The sequence below is a fragment of the Ochotona curzoniae genome, unplaced genomic scaffold (genome assembly GCF_017591425.1).
Source record: "Ochotona curzoniae isolate NIBS_2020 unplaced genomic scaffold, NIBS_Ocur_1.0 contig_430, whole genome shotgun sequence".
Lineage (NCBI taxonomy): Eukaryota > Metazoa > Chordata > Mammalia > Lagomorpha > Ochotonidae > Ochotona > Ochotona curzoniae.
Window position 1 is genome coordinate 22,166,930 of NW_024466219.1, and position 22,190 is coordinate 22,189,119.

Below are 22,190 nucleotides of genomic sequence, written 5' to 3' on the forward strand. Positions count from 1 at the left end.
TGTGTCTTAGCTGTTCACAGGGGAGGAGAGGGCAGGACCAGTAAAGATATTTTAAAGTTTAGATAAATGCAGTTGAGGATGGCCCAAGGTCTTAGGACCCTGCACCCACGAGGGAGTCATGGGAGACCCGGAAGAGGCTCCTGGCTTCAGATCGGCGCAACCCCAGCCATTGCAGTCGTTTGGGGAGTGAATCGTTGGATGAAAGATCTTCCTCTCTGTCTTTCCTTCTCTCTGTATATCTGGCTTGCCAATAAAAATAAATAATTTTTTAAAAAGTTATCTATTTTAAGACTAGGCAAACTGTACTTTCTCAATTATGTAATATTCACAAATTGGGTGATATTTTGTGAGGCCTACAAGACACCTGGAACCTTTGCTGTGGATGTCCCTTTTTGTAAGTAATCAGAAATGAGACACAAATGGAAAGCAATAAAGAGCAAATCCGACATGCCTGAGTCAGTCTCTGTAACAGAAAGTTCAGGGAACATGACCTCAGAAAGAAACAAAGATTTGGAATAAGGACTTAGAGGAACGTACGCTCACGCATCTAATAGAAGCACCTTCAGACACTGCTGGGAGTAAAACCGTTGGATGCCGCTGACTGAGAGTAAACTACCTACGTCACTGAGGCAGCATGGGCTGTCCCAAGGACCCAGAGGCATTGGAAGTTTTGGAAAGTGCTAAGTATCCAAAGTCACAACCCAAATGCCTTTGGGCTCAGATGGGTCACACGAAGGAGCAAAGGCTGACAACTGCAGCTCTACAGGGAACTTGGCCAAGCTCCACAGTGTATCTCAACTTATTGAGCACGTATGAGATATCTTCCCAAAATGACCCTAGTGGAACAAAAGCCACCGTATATCAATCCCAGCCTGCTTCACACCAGTTCACAATTTTCTATTCCAATTCCTCCAGTACTTCAGGTCCAAAACATTTGTGGAAACAAAATTTCCTGTTACTTTAATAAGCTTGTGAGGAGATACATGCTAGGATATATTTCTCCAGCCAAGTAATACAAAAGATTCAACTCAACTGATGACCTAAATCTCCACTGTTTAAAAACCAAAAAACTTTCCTTACTTAAAAAAATATATATACATTTCTTTTTCAGTGCTCATTCCATCAGGTTCTAGCAGGGATAAAAAAAGATAATCATGTAAGAAATCGCGCACACCGTATCTCTACATAGATGCTCATCCTAGGCATTATCAGCATTATTACTGTTGTGAAATATTCTTCCACAGAACTTGAGAGAGTGGTTTAACGCCAGGCTGGGAAGTTCAGAGGTCTCCAGTTCTGTGCTTCCTACATCCTGCCTGCTCAAACTGAGTCTCTTTAATGTCTGGAGACAGTATATTTATCACGTGTCCCCTTCTCTCCACCCACTCTGCTCCAGCCTAATGCCCTCACACTGAGATTACAGAAAGACAGACTAGCAAAGAATCTTAAACATCTACTCCTTGTGCCTTCCACAACCCAAGATTTATTTTAAATGTATTTTTTTTAAAGATTTATTTTTATTATTTTTTCATTGGAAAGGCATATATACAGAGAGGAGAGACAGAGAGGAAGATCTTCCGTCCGATGATTCACTCCCCAAGTGAGCGCAACGGGCCGATACTATGCCGATCTGAAGCCAGGAGCCTCCTCCGGGTCTCCCACGCGGGTGCAGGTTCCCAAAGCTTTGGGCCATCCTCGACTGCTTTCCCAGGCTACAGGCAGGGAGCTGGAAGGGAAGCGGGGCTGCCGGGATTAGAACCGGCGCCCATATGGGATCCCTGGCGTGCAAGGCGAGGACCTTTAACCACTTGCACCACCGCGCCGGGCCCTAAATGTATTTTTGAAATTAAGACACCAGTCCCAATCTCTGCAAATCTTAGGAATCCTTGATAAGTGGATATCTTTTGGGCTCCGAGCAGTAGCCTAGTGGTTAAAGTTCTTGCCTTGCACGTACCAGATCCCACGTGGGCACTGGTTCTAATCCCAGCAGTCCCGCTTCACATCCAGCTCCCTGCGAGTGGCCTGGGAAAGAAGTCGAGAACAGCCCAAAGCCTTGGGCCCTGCACCTATGTGGGAGATCTGCAAGAGGCTCCTGGTTCCTGCTTCAGATCAGTGCAGCTCTGGCCGTTGAAGACACTTGGAAAGTGAAATAGCAAATAAGATCCTCCTCTTTCTCTCCTCCTCTCTGAATATCTGACTTACCAATACAGAATAAATAAATCTTTAAAAAGAAACTGGATATCTTTTAAAAGATTTCCTAAAGCACAGCTTGCATGTTAAAGAGAAAAAACATTGCTTCCCTAGCTTATGTTTGTCCCCTCCCACCTCTTTATGAAAAACAAACCCTTCAGTGTAGCACCACCATATTCAATGTAGCCTTTCATTTAAAAAAATGTTTGAAATTAATCCATGCTGTATTACAAATCTTTATTGTTTCATGGCTTGAATGCAGCATCTTCTGTCTTGGAATGCAGTACTAACAAAGAACATTTGGAATCGATGAATGAGCCTTTGAAAATCAAAGACTTCTTGAAGGACAAAATCAGCTCCCTTAAGAAAATGCTGTTCTCAAAGTAGCTCAACAGAAACACATTATCTGTGCATTTGAGAAGTTCCAGACAGACTGTTAAATGCCAATAAGTACACATGAACCAAGTGACTAAAATACGAGAGCCTATGTCACCTTACAGGCAAAGCCTGTAAGCATTATTTCATAAAGCATTGCTTGCTTTAAAAAGAGTGCAAATCAAACATTTCAGATGCCTTAAAAATGGTAATCTCTGAAGATTCCTTTTTAAAATTCTGATTTTTCATTTTATTATATTGTAGCTACAATGAATAACGTAATTTAACGTGATATTACTGAACAACATTACAATTTGTTCTCTACATCCTTACGGCGAAAAATCTCAAAGAAACACCTAGACTATTGAGGTAAAACTAGCTCCATTTAAGTCATCTATACTTCATTATTCAGGGGCAGGGGGATGCTAGATAGCTAGCCACATACCTGCACATCCTGTAACTTTAATTATCTTTTCCCTAAGAGGGAAACAAAGAAGAAGCAAGCCCTTGTCTCAGAAGACTTGTGCACTGAGGCTCACACTGATGGCGCATTCTCGGCTTCCTTTCAATCATCCCCCTGACCGTGATGAGGGGATCCTAGCTAATCAACAATCCTCTCTCCAACTGCTGCCAACAATCTCCCAGGGTGTCAGGGCTAAGAGAAAAAACAAAGGCGACTGGTCCACAAGCAGGGAGCTGGATGGTAAGTGGAGCAGCTGGGACACAAACTGATACCCATTAAGGGATCTCAGCAGATGCAAGGCGAGGATTTAGCCACTAGGCTATCGAGCCAGGCTCTGGCAACAAGGGTTGTAAGGGCAAGTTCAAATAAATCTATAAAGCAACTGGATGGAAATGAAATGAATGCTGTTTGGAGGTACGCCCTTTGGGGGAGGGAGGGGAGGGTTGGACATTGAAATTAATTATTCTTACACTTCTAGTGACCGGCCGAGTATCTAATGTGAAATTGATACTTAATAAGGATTGAAAATTTAAAAATCCAATAGAAACTAGCATTGTAAGTTTAAATCCACTTTAGGGAAAGCAATTCTTTCTTCCTCCCAGGTTGCTCTGTCTATGACAGACAATCATTTTCCTCTCCTACTAGAATATACGTTACCTTAACCACACAGAATGTTTGAGATTAGATCCAGGGTCCATTTTATCTTAAAATGTCTGAAGTATCTAGAGAAATAACTCTATTCTCAATAACCGCCAGAGAAAGAACAAGATCCCATTCACTAGCTGGAGCTGGCCAAGAGGAGGATTTGCCACTCAGCAAGTTATATTATCCATGGGAAATTGATGCTGAGTTTTAAGTTTCTCTTGAAGGGAGTCCCTATGTTCCAGCCCACGGGTAAATGTTAAATATCCATTAAAATGACATTTCAAAATAATAAGAGGACTATAAGAACCAGAGAAACAAAACAAAGGACGCTGTAAAGGGAAATGGAAACACTACCATCATTAGAGCTTCTCAGGAGACAATTTAAACACTGGTTGAACAGTAACTTGTTTACAACAGCACCCAAGGCAGCCAGCAGGAGTCTAAGAGGGAAAAGCCCGGGAATTTACAAGAAAGGGAAGGTGAAGAAAGCTTTCTCAGGTCCTGGAACTATTTCCTGAGTCCCAATTAACACAATGTACTCCGTGAAACAGCCCTGGAGTCCTTTGCAGGAATGCAGAGCTTCACCTCATCTGGCCGTGCCATCGACATGCAACAGACCTGAATATGTCACTGGAGGAAAATTCCCCATTACAATCTAAAAACTTAGCAACCTGACTCTTGCTCTCTCGCCATGTCCCTCCCTAAGGTACCTAAACTTCCCAAAAGCACAGCTTTGAAGGTGAGCACCTACTCCTGGTTGCCCTGTCAGTTATTTCCAAACAGGAGCTGCCCACAACTTCAGTGAAGGCACATACAAGCCCATCTGCAGATGAAATTGTTTAAAAGTCTTTCCGATAATGACTGGTAAGAAGTGCAGCTTGGCACTAGACTACAAGAGAGCCTGTGGCAGAGGATTTTGGAGGAACTGATGATGCACTGAAGAATGGTCCTAACTGCAGGAGACCACGGTGGCCATGACATTCAAAAAATGCCCATGTGGCTCCACTTGCACATAGGTTCCTTATGATGTACTTGAGAAGGCAGCTCACCAGGAGGAACTGAGGTCGCCAGCCCCTCCGTGCACCCCACCAGCACCACCCAAAGCCCTACACCATTTCCATGCAGCTGAATATGGCAGCTTCCACAAAATTGCTGCTCAGATCCATCACTGGCCCCAAATGTCCAACACAGTTGCCTGTTGCACCCCCATAATGACCTTTAATTCACTCTAGACTTATAATAAAATTACCATGGCTGACACTCCTACCCACATCATATATCTCATGTCATGATACTTCCAAGATTAACCCCCAGCAAAAAGCAAAGGAGATGGACAGTGCTTAACCCCATCCCCAAACTCTGTGCCTTATGATCCATCCATTAAACCCTGTCCTAGACACCACCTTTCATGCCTCCAGATGACATAAAATGATAAATCTTGTCAAGCAAAGCTCCTTAGTGTAGGCCCACACTCCTTAAGTATAGACTGCCAGCATTAATATAAATAAATCCTGCTTCTCTGCTGACCTTGACATCCATATCATGCCTGAATTCCTTGCTATGTCAGAGACAAGAATCCAGGTCCAGTTGTATGGCACTTGGAACTAGTCCGATAGACCTGGGGTCTCCTCTAATGTATAACAGTGGACCAAGACTCTTTGGCCAAGGGAGTGACTACATTGCCCAGAACAGAAATAGAGTTATGTTAATTCTGCCAAGTGCTCACGTCGAAGAGAGTGGACAGCATTGCCTGGAAAGGTACACCAGGAAATGTTACCTGCCTTCAGAAAGATAAGCAGAAGTGTCTCTGCACTGAATAGCAGTAATGCGAAGACTGGTAAAAAGAAAAATGTGTTCTGGTATAAAGAAAAGTGGCCCAGAATTAAGCATTCAAGAAACCACATAGGTACTCATTAATTAACATGGAAGCCTAAACTCAACTTCTCAAAAATCCCTTTTCCCTTTTCTAGTGTTCTCTTCAATATTGAAGAAAATGAAAGAGGGACTTCCTCACTTGAGGACAACCTGGAAAAATCCCAGACCTAAACTACGAGCAGCAGTTTTCTGGCTTCCCCTCGCTATTATTAAGTATGCTTCTGTTTGACCAAAAATTTCTCCACTTCTCACAGGCCATCATTTTTCTTTTGGGATTTAGACAACCCTAAAAAAAACCCGTGTTTATCAAGGGCCTGTTGCTATGCAAATCGCTAAAACACATTACAAGAATCTTTCCTTTGAGTTAAGAGGAGAATATAAACGCAGGTAGAGATGAATTGCTAGCAAGAATCCCTTTGCTGAGCAACAACAACAAAAAAATCTGGCAGAAAGTAATATGAGAAGCAAAGCAAAATGGGAAAAATCTGTGGTGGTCCCATCCCTTGAGTCATTTTAACCAAAGAGAGAAAAGCACCCTTTTCCAATGTGCAGGGGTAACACATCTTACAGTTTGGAGTGGGGTCAAAAGCTCAGTGGTTCTTAATCTCTTGAAATCCTATGGTTTCATGACTCATCCTCCATCTGTCTACTAGTGTGTTCTCTTCACCAGTTTATTTTTTCACGCCTTTGTAATAATACAGGGGATTTTTCCCTTTGTGTTTCTACTCCTGTGTGAATTCTCCTTTCAGCATCTTTTGTCTCCCTGCTCTTGAGAGGGGCTGGGTTGTGTGTCTTGAAGGGTGCACCAGCAGGTTCCCTCCCTGCGGAAGCTGTCTGCTCCTCAGAACTCTCAGCCATCAGAGCAGATGAAACACGGGATGCCAAAGTAATGTCAAAGAGGCAATGCTTCTCCCTTTCCTACTTGCAACTTCACTATTCTAACGAAGTCAGTCGCCTTACTAAACACTTTGCAATCAACACCATCCTCAGAGGGTTTCTTTCCTGTTTTTGGTTGTGTTATTCCTACAAATGCCCATGGGTGAGACTGCCTGGGGCCAGAGGGGAAATATCTAAAGATAGCTTCTTTTTCGGTGTTGTATGCATTTTCATCCGCATAACACAGCCTTGCATATTAATTCCAGCCCGTGAGTGCTATGGAACCTGTTTTACTCTCAAACAGGAGTAGCCAAACCAAGGCAAACATGTGTTGGGTGAAAACAACTTTGGTTGGCTGCAGACAAAGGCTTATTTTTAAAGCACAGATGGCCGAATGGTTGCAGCTTCCAATGGGCTTCCCACAAATCAAAGGCAGATTTCTATTCCTAATCTATGCAAATGCCTTACCCTGGAGCATCACAAAGACTGAGTGTTTTGTGTTAGACATGGCATCCCAGGTGCTCTCAGAGATGCCAAAGCCCTTTGCCACCTGGGACGACTGGGCAACAGTGGATGACAGGTGACTTAATCATTAACCTGCTCCTAATGAATGTTGTCGGGGCCTCCTGTGAAACATTCCCCTGGAATCCTGCCCCACCACCAGGGCTTCCCTCAGCAGCTCTGCCTGGAAGGCAGTTTCACCATCCAGTTCAGACTTCAGATGTTTCCAGAACCCTCCAACAATGTTGGGCCTGAGTCCCCAAAACATCCAAGTTTTGCTCATCTCTTCATCTGCACTACCAAAATCAAGCATTTAAAAACATTATTCTGTCCAAATCAAGCCTCCTTCACTCTCCTACAGCCCAGACAAGCTCTGTGAGTGGTCTTCAACCTTCCAAAACTATTTGAATTCTTCCTTTTCTTTCTCCTGCTATCAGCCTTCATTCCTTTATTTCCAACATGTTTTTCTCTTGTTTCCCAGCCTAAGTCGTTTGCTGGTTCTGACACTCACTGGTATGCCCTAGCTTTAGGACCCTTTGTAAGGCAACAAAAATTCCTAAAATCCTGTGGGGGACTGTGGGGGGCGGGGAGGGAACCCTCACAGGACTCCTGCTAATCCAACTTTTTTTTTAACATTTTTTTTTTATTGGAAAGGCAAATATACAGAGAGAAGGAGAGACAGAAAGATCTTCCATCTGCTGGTTCACTCCCCAAGTGGCCACAAAGGCCGGAGCTGTGCTGATCCAAAGCCAGGAGCCAGGAGCTTCTCCCAGGTCTCCCACAAGTGTGCAGGATCCAAGGCTTTGGGCAGTCCTCGACTGCTTTCCCAGGCCACAAGCAGGAAGCTGGATGGGAAGTGGAGCAGCAGGGACATGAACCAGTACCCAAATAGGATCCCAGTGAATGCAAGGTGAGGACTTAGCCCCTAGTTACCACGCCAGGCCCGACAACTCTTGATTTTACAAAAGAAAACAGAATTCGATGACATCCTTGCTTCAGAAATTTAAAATCTGAAACACCACACAAGCGATGAGCAAGCAGTGCTCCTCCTCAGGATGTCACTGGTGTGAACGCCATGACCCAATTAAAAGATCAAAAGTAGTGGATACTGGAAATATCCACTGAATGTGAAGACTCACCAGATAGTTTTGGAAAACTACTGTTTGTACAACACAAAAATGAACATGGCTTCATTTGCTGATCACAGACTATCAGAACTTTGTGAACTCATCAAACTCCTTGCTTTGCAAATGAGAGAAAAAAGTATCATTTCAAAGGTACAGCAGGATAGAAACCCTACCCAAGTCTCCTCTCATTTAAGCCAGGGCAATCGGAACTCCTGTCTCCACATTCTCTCCCTGACACACTGTCATCTTTAGTGACTTTTCCCTATCTTCCAATCCAGAATCTGCAATTTCACTCTGCTGGGAAATATTTTAAGGAAACAAATGGACAGAACAACACTGGGTAGTTCCTTTCCTACTAAATTCCAGCATTTTAATTACTTACATTCTACCAATTCAATTTTAATCTGTGTCCAACTAATAATTGAGATTGCAAGTTACAAAACTAGATTGGCTCAATCTGGTTACTGCCTTATTGATAGGAGCTACAGGAGTTCAACCGAAATTCAGAAGCTGCTTAGCTCCAAGTAAACAATTCCCTGCAACCCCACCATCTCCCCACTACCTACGCGCACACACACACACACACACACACACACACACACCCTTAAATCAGCCATCTCATCTGCTTCTTTGGAAGACTCACAGTTAGTCCACACCCTCATCTGGAATGCAGGGGGGTAGGGAAATGCACCTACCTTGTGGCCTCTTGCTGAAGCCATGACACATTTGGCACATAGAACATGACTCCAAAGAAAAGCAAAGGCTCATTAGCAAATTTGTCCAGATGTTTCTTCAGAGGTTTCTCCAGCTCCACCCATCGTGCTTGCTGGCTCTTGCTGAGAAACCAAAGGCCAAAGTAGTGCGTCTAGATGAAAGGATAAAATAGCATCAGTTCATTCTCACCACAAGCAACACAAGACCACACAGAAAACAAGGCTTGGTCTCTGCTCCCCCAGCCCATACACAAAAACTTGGTTTTTATTTTAACTTTGGGGCAAATTAAAACAGAAACTGAAACCAAAAAAAAAAAAAAAACCAAAAAAACTGTATTCACGCAATGCCATCACCTACACAAGATGCAGGACTCCTTTCTGTTACTAATGCCCATGCAGGTGGGTCCTGGAAAAGGAAGTAGTATATGCAGGGTGCGGATTGGTGTTGATCTGCTTCTAACACACGAAGCTGGCTTTGTCTGAACACATCAAGCTCTCATATGGCACATGCTGGCAAAGGTCAATGCTGTTCTCACCCCTGCTGCAAAGAAATGTATCACTCACCCCTAAGATAAAACTGTCTAACTGGAAGAGTGTGCACTGTAAAACTGCTTTGTATAGTATCAGATCTCAACAGAAATTTTATTTACTCTTTTTGAGTTTTAATGAAGTACTTTAAAACCCTCACCCTCTACCACTTTATTATACATGAGCTGCAGCAAATCTCTCCCGGTATCCAGCTCTGAGACTGGAAGGCTCTCCTCTTCACAGCTGCCACTGGAGCCCCTGGTGGCAGCTCTTGGCACATGATGGTGGGATTTGATAGATGAAAGTGCAATTTTCACCCTTAGACTGGAAGCTTCAAACAGTTTAGTTTTGAACAACATGCTAAATGATTAAAACAGGTACTTTAATGCACCCAATCCCATCTTTATATTAATTCATGCTAGGATTTCAGGATTAGCACAATAATCACAAAAAACCCTATCACTGCTTTTGAAGATTCTTTTCTGTTTCAATTACAGCCTAGAATAGGTTATAGCACACCTGGAAAAATATCTTCAAAAGAATGTTTGCGGTACAATGTTTAATTTACAAAGGTCTTCTCTGTTTTTAAACATTGGTTTTATATATTTGAAAGGCAGAATTCCACAGAGAGGGACATCTGAAGACAGAGGTCTCCCATCCACTGTCCATGCTACAAACACCCACAATGCCCATTACTGGGCCGGGCTGAAGACAGGAGCTTCTTCCAAATTTCCAACGTGGGTACAGGGTATGTGGGCACTAGGACCATCCTCTGCTGCTTTCCCAGATATATTGGCACAAAGCTGGATCAAGAGTTGGGTAATCAGGACTCAAACCAACGCCCCCATGAGATTTGAGAGTTGCAAGAGGGGCTTAACCCAGTAAGCCACAAAGCTGCCATCCAAAGATATTCTTAGATCACTATTGCTACTCCAACTGGCCATCACCTCAATATTACTCATACCCATCTGGGCCTTGATCAAAACTTGCTGGTGGGCCCAGCACGGTGGCGCAAGTGGTTAAGTCCTCGCCTTGCACGCCCGGGATCCCATATGGGCGCTGGTTCTAATCCCTGTTGCCCCACTTCCCTTCTAGCTCCCTGCTTGTGGCCTGGGAAAGCAGTCAAGAACGGCCCAAAGCTTTGGGACCCTGTACCCGCATTGGAGACCTGGAAGAGGCTCCTGGCTTTGGAATGGTATAGCATCGGCCGTTGCACTCACTTAGGGAGTGAATCATCAGAGGGAAGATCTTCCTCTCTGTCTCTCCTCTCTGTATATCTGCCTTTCCAATTAAAAAAAAAAAAAAAACTTGCTGGTGAAGGTGTGACTCATCTTTACCAGCAAACCAGATGTATCCTTGCCTACATAAAACCATATGCCTGGATGCTTTCATGGACGTTTTAAATAGCTTTTCTCCATATTCCAAAAAGGAGGAAGTTCACATGAGCAACCTGAGCATTTCTCAAGCAAAGTGGCACCCAAGGTCATATCTCTACCAACTTAACACAAAACCACTGGAATTAATTCTGACAATTGTGTGCATATTCTGGCTTCAATGAGCCCCTAAATTGTTGCAATGTGAGGGAAGGACTGGAAGAACTGTGGCTGAATCCAAAGGAAACAGGCTTTAAAGCCAGTGCTGCTCCCAGTTTTGGCGCTCACTGTCTCAGTAACTTCATAGAGGTCCCTGCACTCTCATATTTGTAAAATGGGGAATTTGATAAGATTGACTCACAGCATGGACGGAACAGAAATGAAATGACATTTGTCAGCCATGTGCCTTCTGTCATGCTTGTTGCTTTAGTTACCAACATCAGCATCATCGCTAGTACATGAAAGCAAACAACTCCTAATAATTTTTTTGTTAGCACTACTGGCATATTCTGTGAACGACGGAATAGCAACACAATGTTAACTGGAAAAGTGAGAGAAAAATGCAGACAAAAGTAGAAGCTGGACCATCTACAGACAAAAATGTAAACTTAAAATGTACACAGAAAATAATCACAAAGCAGTACCTACCCTCAGGTCTTCTTGCAAGTTTCACATCACTTTGATTCTGTCCTGGGAATCTATGACCTAAGCTTAGGCTAACCATTTTGGGTTTTGTTCTTAAGATTTACTTTTTTGAAAGGCAGATTTACAAAGAGGGAGAGAGGTGGAGGAGGTAAGAAAGATCTTCCATCCACGAGTTCACTCCCCAGATGGCCAGAGATAGGTCAGAACTTCACTGGGGTTTCCCACATGGCTGCAGGGCCCACAAGTTTGGGCCATCTTCCTCTGCTCCCCCAGGTCATTAGCAGAGAGCTAGATGGGAAGCGGAGCAACTGAGACTGAAACTGGAGCACAGATGGGAGTTTGGCACTGCAGGCAGTGACTTTATCTGCTATGTCACATTGCTGGCTCTTAGGCTAACCTTAAAATGAGGTCATGTGTGTAGTAATTTCATCAAGGTTTATCAAGAAGCATCCAGGGTGTTTCTGGATTACATCGAATTCCTCTGTGGAACACGGTACTTATAAACAAGCATCCCACTGTATTTGGGGTGACCACCAGTGAGACTGCTTAGAATGAATGAGCAATAGACGTACACTGTTTCACATGCCAAGTTGCTTCAACTAAGGGTAAAGGAAGAGCATGCTTCACAAGCAATCGCTTAACCAATTAACCAGCTATATTATCTTTCACTAAATGCCCTTTTGGCATTTTGGGAATATCTTTATGATTTGTACTTCATTTGAATTATAACATGTCATAATCACATTCCCACCCATACAGATCACCAAAGCGACTTTCTCCCTAAGAAATTACCCACAGAAAAAACATTCCACAGTACACATACATGTGTGCACATGCAGTCATGCAACAGACATGTATGTGCATGCATATGTATGTTGAAAAGGAACATGATGAAGTACAAGTACATAGTAAGATGGTATCTTGAGTGAAGTTAAAATTATTACACAGCTCTAGATAGCACAGCAAATCACGTTTGGTGTAAAAATCTAATTTGTGGCATCGGACTTATTTATTGTTCCAACACAGTATTTCCAAAGGACACAGTATTGCAAGAGTGACTCACCATGCTACTTAAGAAATGCAGTTTCCAGCCCAGGGCACAATCAAGGGGAGCCCTTTTAGAAGGGTTGAGTCTGGTGGTCCAGCAGAAGATAAATTCATGCATGAGCTCGCCATCCCCACACAGTGTTGTGAGTCCATCTCCAAAGCAATCTTCTTTCCTAGTTCTACCCCTGGCTAAACAGTGAAAGCTTCCTACACATTTACCCTGCCCAACCACACAATGCAGCTGATACCTGCTCTGCTGCCAAAAAGGAAGCAAACTCAAGAGCCTGAGCATTCACCAACTCTAACAGGTGCATCCCTCAACTTCCTGCAAAGGCACAATTAATCTCATCAAGTCCAGCTGACTGCACATTGGACCTGTTCATAACTGTTTAAACTGCAGCTCAGTTTTGGAAGCTGAGCTTAATTGCTAAGTATGGCCAAATAGTAACATGCTGGAAGACTCCAAGCAGAAGCCCACTCCCACATGATCCAAAGGGTCTCCCTGCATTACCTGAGCCAACACCTGAGACAGGCCCATCTAGTCCTCACAGCATCTCTCAGGAAAGTATAAAATCTTATTTCTCTCTCAAGTTATCTTAAAAAAAAAAACATATAGCTACAGCATATAGCTCTGGGGCCATGAGCTCTTCAATGAGATTATTGCAATGATGACAAGACAGAGGACCAGCTCTCAGGGAGAGAAACTGCATCGCTGATGCAATTATCAAAACTACACCATGACTGATCGGTATAGGGAGAACCACACTAAAATGTCACTTTCACAAGAGTAGTTTCCTGATTCATTTGGCTTGAGGTTTTTGCATTTTAAAAAAGGAAGCACGCGCACATGCATGCATGCACACACACACACATTAAAAATCTACTAGTTTCTTCAGTGGCAGATAGATGTGCAAATAGTGTCAAAGTGTTCCTGTGGGTATTATGAACAGATCCTAAAGAAGAAATGCCTGGGCCCAGCACAATGGCTCAATGGCCTAGATCTTCACCTTGCAAATGCTGAGAATTCATATAGGCGCCCATTTGTGTCCGACTATTCCACTTTCCTTCCAGCTTCCTGATTATGGCCTAGGAAAGCAGTAAGGATGGCCCAAAGCCTTGGGACCCTGTAACCATGCGGGAGACTTGGAAAAACTCCTGGCTCCTAGCTTTGGATCAGCTCAGTTCATACCACTGTGGCCATCTGGGAAGTGAAGCAGTGGATGGAAGAACTGTCTCTTCTCTACATAAATCTGATCTGCCTTTCCAATTAAAATAAATAAATTTTTACAAAAACACAAAAAGAATAAAAGCCTTTAAAAATAGAAGCAGGGAGAACAAGAGTATAAAGTGATTATCCCTCTAGTGTTTGCTCAATTTTACTGTAAACCAAAGCTGCTATAAAAAAAATAATGAAGTCTACTGAAAACTAGTTTGGAGTGTTGTCAATTTGTTTTTCCACTTAAAGAGATATTATCCCACACATTAGCTAATAATAGGAAAAGATTTTTCTATCTTTTTTTTTCCAGTTTTGTGGCCAATGCAAGGCTTTAATGCCATTTCTAAAGGTAACAGATGCAATCTTGATCATTAAGAGAAACTAAACCTGCAATGTTCCTGAAAGCATTCCGAAGAGCTAGTCACTCTTAGGCAGAAGCTCAAAGCATAACAGGCAGCCTGTCCTACCCAGCATTTCAGTCATAAATTAACAGATTTGGAATATCTCCACATAATATACATAGGAGTCACATTCAAGCACTGTAACTGGCACTGACGCATGGAAATTACCTCAAATAATAGCCATAAGCAGACTCTGAAACAACACTTCACATAGTACAGTTCAATGGCTTTGGAGAATAAACCATTGTGTGACAGCTGGATAACCGCAAAAACAAACAAACAAACAAACAAACAAAGTGCCATCAGCCTTTACTTGATAGGCCTGGGACTTCTATACCCGATACGTCTACAACCGACGACAGCACATTCCACTTTCTCCAGCCAATCGCTTCATGGAAATACAGGAAAAGGAAAAAAAGAAAGAAAATTCAGGGAAAGAAACACAGACTCAAGATGCACAGCCAAGAAAACACTCTAAGGCTGCAGGGCTGAGCATCAAAGACTACACATATATAGTCTATTTCTAAAGATGTATTATTTGAGAAGCACACAAAAGGAGAGAAAAGACAGATCTTCTATCTGTCCACTGGTTCAATCCACAAATGGCCACCATGGTGAGGCTAGGCCAGGCTGAAGTCAGGAGTCGGTGGTGGGGCCCAACTGGGTGGGCCATCTACTTTCCCAGGCTGACAGCAGAAAACTGGATGGGATGCAGAGCAGCAAGAACCTGAAGTAGAGCTCATATGGGGTACCTGCCCTGCAGGCAACAGCTGTAACCACTATGCTGCAGCACCTACCCCTCAGTACATACCTAACCTTTGTGGGTTCTTTTAATTCTCTACAGGAAAACAAAAATATATAAATATGTGTGTCTATATATACATACATATACACATATATAAACATATATATATGTATATATATATATATATATGTATGGTTCACTAAACTGTAAAACAAAGAATTTCATTAATATCTCAGGGACCAACGTATGAAGGATTCTAACAAATGATATATTCCTGAAGTCAGTAACAAGAAAATCAAACCCTAGAACTACCTTAAAGTAATGTTCTCTTTGAAGATGCAAAATGCACATTAAGATTGTCCTTTATAATTTCTAGCCATTATGGAAATGTAAAATGTGGAAAACTACTCCTGTTGTAATATCTTTGGATAAAATGACTTTTAGTGATGACATGAAACTGGTGTCACGGTACAGCATCATAAGTTGCCATCCTCCACACCTGTCCCCACGTGGGCACTGCTTCAAGACCGGACTGTTCCACTTCAAACCAAAAGCAACAGAAAGTGGCCCAAGCCCTTGGGCCCCTGCCACCCACATGGGAAGCTTGGATGGAGTTCCTGTCTCCTGGTTTCAGCATGGCCCAGCCTGGGCCACTGTGGCCATTTGGGGACTGAACCTACTGATGGAAGATCTCTGTCTCTCCTGCTCCTCTGTAACTCTGCCTTTCAAATAAGTAAAACTTAGAAAAACAAAACAAAAAAAGACACAATAGAAGTTGTGTAAGAGGAAATCACCCTGCTTTTCTTAGGCTCCTTGAAAAAAAAAGGGCTCTTAGTTTCACCTGAGGAGAGACCCCCGCCACCATTCAGTGGTGCTCCAAATCACCGTTTTTCAGCTTGCTGGATCACCTGCTCATAGATGTTCTCCATCTCCAGAGAGTTTAGCAAGGAAGTGGAGCGATACAGCCATCTGAAAGGGCCACAGGCAAACTTGCAAAAGGGCAAGATGACGCTCCGGCTCTGCAAGCCCTGCAGCAACCATGCCCGGATGGATCAGGCAAGGAGCCCCCCTTGCCAGGGAGGCCGCACAAACTTCTCAAAACCGAACTCTCCCAATAGCAAACCAAAGTTGTTACTTGACCATCTCCATTTCATAGATGAGACAGGTACACGAAAAAGCCAAAATTCAAAATTCTCACATTTTGGTCCAACTCCACCTCTCCAGCCACTAAATTCTGGTGCCTTTCCATGTATGTACTTTTAAAATACGCAAACAAACCATGGGGGGGTTTTTTGGTTGTTTTTTTTTTTTTTAAGATTTATTTTTATTATTTTTTCATTGGAAAGGCGGATATACAGAGGAGAGACAGAGAGGAAGATCTTCCGTCCGATGATTCACTCCCTAAGTGAGTGCAACGGGCCGATACTATGCCAAGCCAAAGCCAGGAGCCTCTTCCGGGTCTCCCACACAGGTGCAGGTTCCCAAAGCTTTGGGCCGTTCTTGACTGCTTTCCCAGGCCACAGGCAGGGAGCTGGAAGGGAAGCGGGGCTGCCGGGATTAGAACCGGCGCCCATATGGGATCCCGGGCGTGCAAGGCGAGGACCTTTAACCACTTGCGTCACCGCGCCGGGCCCGGTTGTTTTTTTTTTTTAAGATTTGTTTTATTTTTATTGGAAAGGCAGATATACAGAGAGGAGAGACAGAGAGGAAGATCTTCCGTCCGATGATTCACTCCCCAAGTGAGCTCAACGGCCGATGCTATGCCGATCCGAAGCCAGGAGCCTCTTCCTGGTCTCCCACGCGGGTGCAGGGTCCCAAAGCTTCGGGCCATCCTGGACTGCTTTCCCGGGCCACAGGCAGGGAGCTGGATGGGAAGCGAGGCCACTGGGATTAGAACCAGCACCCATATGGGATCCCGGGCGTGCAAGGCAAGGACCTTAACCACTGCGCCATCGCAACGGGCCCTAAGTCAATCTACTTTTAAGTTATCTAACAAAGGTACATCAAAATTACTTTTAGAACTGGCATTGTAGCTAAGTGGCCTAAGCATGCTACTGCAATGATGGATCCCTATCAGAATGCCAGACTGGGCCCTGGCTGCTCCACTTCCAATCGTGCTCCCCACTGAAGAGCCTTGGAAAGCAGCAGAAAGTGGTCCAAATACCTGAGCACATGAAACCCATGCAGAAGACCCAAATGGAGATCCTGGCCCCTTGCTTCAGCCTGGGCCAGTTTTAAACACCTCGTCATCTGGAGAGTGAACCAATGGCAGGAAGCACTTCATCTCTGTCTCTTTCTCCCACCTTTCTCCCTTTCCCTTCTTTCCCCAACCCTGCCTTACATGTACCTTTAAAAAAAATTACTGTTAAGTATACCATATATCCTTTCCTAATATAAAGCAATTGTAAGATTTAGGATCCATCTAAACCACTTCTAATACCAAAGCCAAATACCATCTTCTACTTTTCAAGTCTTCCTAAGGGCTAAATGTTTTGTAATGGATTCTCACCTTCACTTAGAAAATGTCATCAAGTATACTTGGAAAATGGTCCAAAGGCGACGTTAAAGTGCGAGAACTGACCCTGCCTTCGCACCTCCCTACTGGGCTTCTGAGGAAGGTATGAGAACATGAAGAGCAAGATATGCAATCATATAGCACATCCTTTATTCAAGAATACCTACAAGATGGATTCACAAAGGTCACACCTGCCCCCGAGGGTATCCGTCACCCAAGGAAAGCAGAGTTCTACAAGAAAGTGATTTTCTCTAACATGGATACAACGCTAGCCCATGTTAAAAGCAAAAGCAAAGAAACAAACAAAAAGCCAAAGCGAAACAAACAGCATCTAGCAGACAGGTAACCTGTGCAACAGCACGTCAATCAAACAGCAAGACACACTTGACAACAGAACCTTGCCTGCCCTGCTCCGCCCTCCCTGGCAATGCGCTTGTGGGATAATCTGGGATTGACTTTTGCCCTCTCAGAGAAAGCAACAATCATCTCCTGGAAGTAATTATTACTGTCTTCAGACCCCACCCACCTTTCACCATAAATTCTGGCTTTACCTGGCGATTTACAACCAGAGCCGCTCAACCCCCAAGAAGGGAGGGGGCGGTTTTTCACACCGTTGGATCACTGAAAACTCAAGCTAGCATGCCCTTCTGCCTTTCTCCTCAGGTGTTTTGCTCCATGGCATATTTCAAATCTATTCAGAGCGAAATCTTGTTAACCTTGCATGGAGGCCGCTCTCCCCAGCTGGAGCATTCAGTGGGCCGGGCCGCACACTGCACAGCTCAGTGGTGAGCCGCTGCCCCCACAATGTGCCTGCGTTCCGAGTTAGGTCCTTAAGTCTCCACTTGGCTATTAAAACACTAGATCCCCCTATGATACTGTGCTGTAGGCAGAATTGCACCTTACTTACCCGAAGCTTAGTAAATACTAAAACAGGGCCAATGTAGTTCAACATTTTATCCAAAAAATTGCTTCTTAAAACTTAAATTTGAACAGTTATAAACTGTCAGATATAGCACTACACACTTCCACGGAGGATCTCTTTCAGCATTCCTAACATCCATGTAAGGTGCCATCATTCCCATTTCGCAGGTGAGAAAACTAATGCCCAGGGAATTTAGAAACTTCTCCAAGGTCACCCAACTACTGTGGTCATGGAACCACACATCTGAACCAAGTGCAAGACGCGAAAGCCAACCTTTAACAATCACTCTACCACATGCTACACTGCTGGGCATGCATGTGAAGAACCCTACTGCGGGTAACGGAAGCACTCCAAAGTTAAACCATTGCACAGCATTTTAAATGTTCTACAACTACATTTTTGTAAGCATTAGGTAAGTCTGATGTCCAAGAAATCTATGGTATTAAGGGATCTCCCTTATGCCCATGGCTCTCCATGCGTGTATGTGCTTAAGTGGGTAAATGTTTGACACAGCAAGTAAGACCCTGCTTCAGAAGCCCCAGACTCCGTATCAGAGCATCTGGGCTCACGTCCCAGCTCTGCTAACGCACACCATGACAGGTGCCACTTGACTGCTCACACACATGACTCTGCCACTTGTGCAGGTGACCTAAATCAAGTTCCAGGCCCCTGTCTTTGGCCTAGCATATTAAGGGAATTTAGGATACTTCTTTTTTTTTTTTTTAAGATTTATTTATTTATTGGAAAGTCAGACATACAGAGAGGAGGAGAGACAGAGAAGAAGATCTACCGTCCGATGATTCACTCCCCAAGTGAGCGCAAGGACGATGCTATGCCGATCCAAAGCCAGGATCCAGGAACTTCTTCCAGGTCTCCCACACGAGTGCAGAGTCCCAAAGCTTTGGCCGTCCTCGACTGCTTTCACAGGCCACAAGCAGGGAGCTAGATGGGAAGCGGGGCCGGCGGGATTAGAACTGGCGCCCATATGGGATCCCGGGGCGTTCAAGGAAAGGACTTTAGCCACTAGGCCATGGCGCCGGGCCCCTAGGATACTTCTTTTTTCACTTCTCTTCCTTCCCTTCCCTTCCCCCTTTCCTCTCCCGTCCTCCCTTTCTCCATTTCAAATAAACAAGAGAATAATTTTGTTCCCAATTTTTTAAAGTTTAAACTTAGGAAAACTTTGGGGAGCCTGAAGTGCTAAAAATGTACAAAGGAGAGCCAGTTATCAATACATTGGAACCACTCACATTTATTGTTTTACCCAGCTGCTGAGCCGTACACACTGTTGCCCTGTAGAGTCTCCTGCACAGAAAAATAGCTGCGACTGGCATAGACACTCAAAGGCAGCAGACGAGGGACACACTTGGGGTAAAGCAGTGCTCCCAGAGGTAAGTCACGGAGGATCGACCCTTTCTGCAGGTGCAGACTACAGTCACTTCGAACACTTCTTTGCCATCTGAGAGAAACCAGGCAAAGCTCACTTGGGCCATCTGAGAGTCCAGAGGGTAGCTTCACAGGTTTTCCTCCTCTCCTGAGTTTCTGGGGGCTACCATGACTCAGTTCCAGCAGCATTCAACCATTACACCCTAGGCGCCCATCTACAAACTGTCAGGTGGCTCTCACAATGCCAACGCTTATGCACAGGTTTCTCACACAAGTCTCTTGTCCAGAGCATCTACAAGACTGAAAAAAAGCATGGGGGGTAGGGGTGATGGCTCAGTTGGCTGATCCTCTACCTTACAGCACGTTGGCATCCCATCTGGGTGCAGATTCGGGTCCCAGCTACCTCACTTTCGATCAAGCTCCTTGTTTATGGCCTAGAAAAATAGAGGAGGATGGCACAAGGCCTGTGGTCATGCACCTAAATGAGATACCCAGAAGAAGCTCCTGACTCCTGGCTTTGGATCAGCTCAGCTCAGACCATAGCAGACATTTGGAGAGTAAATCTGTAGCTGAAAGATCTCACTTTTGTTTTTTTTCTTTTTTAAAAAAATATTTTGTTGGACCCAACACAATTATAAAAAATACTTTACTTTTTATTGGACAGGCAGATCTGCAGAGAGGAGATACAAAGAAAGATTTCCCATTCTCTTGCTCACTCCCCAAGTGGCCAAAAGGGCTAATACTGAGTTGATCTGAAGTCAGAAGCCAGGAGCCAGGAGCCTCTTCCATGTCTCCCACTTGGGTGCAGGGTCCCAAGGCTTTGGGCCGTCCTCTAATGCTTTTCCAGGCCACAGGCAGAGAGCAGGATGAGAACAGGAACAGCCAGGATAGACCAGTATCTAGATGGGATCCTGGCAACTGCAAGGCCACTGAGCCACTGTGCTGGACTTGTTTTTTTTTTTCTTTTTGTTTGTTTATTTTGTTTTGTTTATTTATTTTGTTTGGGAGGTGAGAGGGGAAACAGATTTACAGAGAAGACAGACAGAGAGAATGATCTGCCACCCACGAATCACTCCCCAACAGGCCGCAACAGCCAGATCTAAACTGATCTGAAACCAGGAGCTCCCTCGAGGTCTCACACGCAGGTGCAGGGTCCCAAGCACTTGGGCCATTCTCCACTGCCTTCCCAGGCCATACCATAAGCATGATGTTTATGGAAGTGGATCAGCTGGGATACAAACCGGTGCCCACATGGGATCCCAGTGCTTGCAAGATGAGGATTTAGCTATTGAGCCATTGTGCCAGGCACTCTGTGTCATAGCCTCTCTATAAATCTGTCTTTCCAATTAAATAGATAGAAAGAAAAAAGCAGAAATTTCTTTACACAAACTACACAGCCATGAAGTCTCTTCTCAGGATTGACAGTATGCCCAGCTAAGTGTCAGCTTGGGTTGCAGAATGTCCATGGGCATGTCCCAAACAAGATGCTGAAGAAGAGGGGGCCACGAGGCAGCCACAGTGAAGCCCAGCCCCTGCCTGGCAAACCCACAAAATGCCGCAGCGGGCACACCCACTTCCAGTGGTTTTCTCTTCCAGGAAAATTTAGCAACAAACCAACAAAAAAGCAGCTCCTGCCATGCCACTTAAGGATGCTGTCTCCTCGAAACTCAGGTGGAACATCAAAACACCAACTACAGGCGTGACTGCTCTGAAGAGAGGAAACCCATCCTGGGGAGGAGTGGTTTCCATGCCCCCAAGTCCTCCTCCCAGCAGGGAACCGAGAGGACCCTCCACCCCAGCAAGCTCCAGGAAGTATCTGCACTTCTCCATCCACTGCACAATCACAGGACCCTCATGAGTCCAGGGCTGAGACTGAAGAACGAGACAGGTACAAGAAACCAGAGCGACAATTCATCCGTGTCATTCTTCCTCATGGATCTCTCTTACCTCCCGCAACTCCAGCCTCTGGGCCACAGCCTCCAGGCACTCCTGCCCCGTACTTTCCACTGACAGCGTGCACTCGATCACATTGCTGTCCAGCAGGCGGATCCGGGTGACGAAGCAGTTCTTGCTCAGGACGTTGTAGCGCCGAGTCCGGCGGAGCTTCAGGCCGAAAGGCATGGTGATGTGGCCCTTGGATGCTGCCTTTCTATCCTGGCCCACGTGCCCCTGGGCTGACCTTAGTAGGTTTGTGGCAGAGTGGTCGCACTATCACCTCTGCTCCTCCAGGTATGGGATAAGGCGTCCATGCCCAGCGTGGCCCTCCGGAAGATGGCTGCAAATGGAAAAGAGCACAGTTAAGGGCTGGAAGGGAAGTTAGTGACAGCATGATACACATCCTGTAGACACACAGGCTCAGCCCCCTGACAGGTGAGTGGTCAAATTCAAGCACCTGCAAGCCTGAGAAGTCCATGCATTTCATCACATAAGAATAAAATGGAAAAAGCCAGCTTACACTTAAAGAAATGGAGCCTCAGAAAGATTCGATAACTTATCACCGGATGCACGATATAAACAGAAAGACGGAATGCAAACCTAGGTCCATGCGACTTCAAGTCACGTACGTTATGAGGGTACTTTTTAAAAGTTCACTGAACTAGAACTAAAGCACATGTCTGTTGTGTTGAAAAGCATTTTGCAGCTCACATTT

The 22,190-nt window shown here is 44.6% G+C and overlaps 1 protein-coding gene across 1 annotated transcript in view; it reads right to left on the reverse strand.

Moving 5' to 3' along the window:
* The window catches only part of PTPN14 (protein tyrosine phosphatase non-receptor type 14), a 106,695-nt gene extending 84,880 nt beyond the window's left edge, over positions 1-21,815 (reverse strand). Inside the window, exons 1-2 of the mRNA XM_040985306.1 lie at positions 21,488-21,815; positions 8,748-8,917 (exon numbers count right to left, since the gene is read on the reverse strand). Of these exons, the coding sequence (XP_040841240.1) occupies positions 8,748-8,917; positions 21,488-21,661 (344 nt within the window). The 5' untranslated portion in view covers positions 21,662-21,815. The remainder of the gene's footprint in view (positions 1-8,747; positions 8,918-21,487) is intronic.
* Positions 21,816-22,190: the final 375 nt, after the last annotated feature.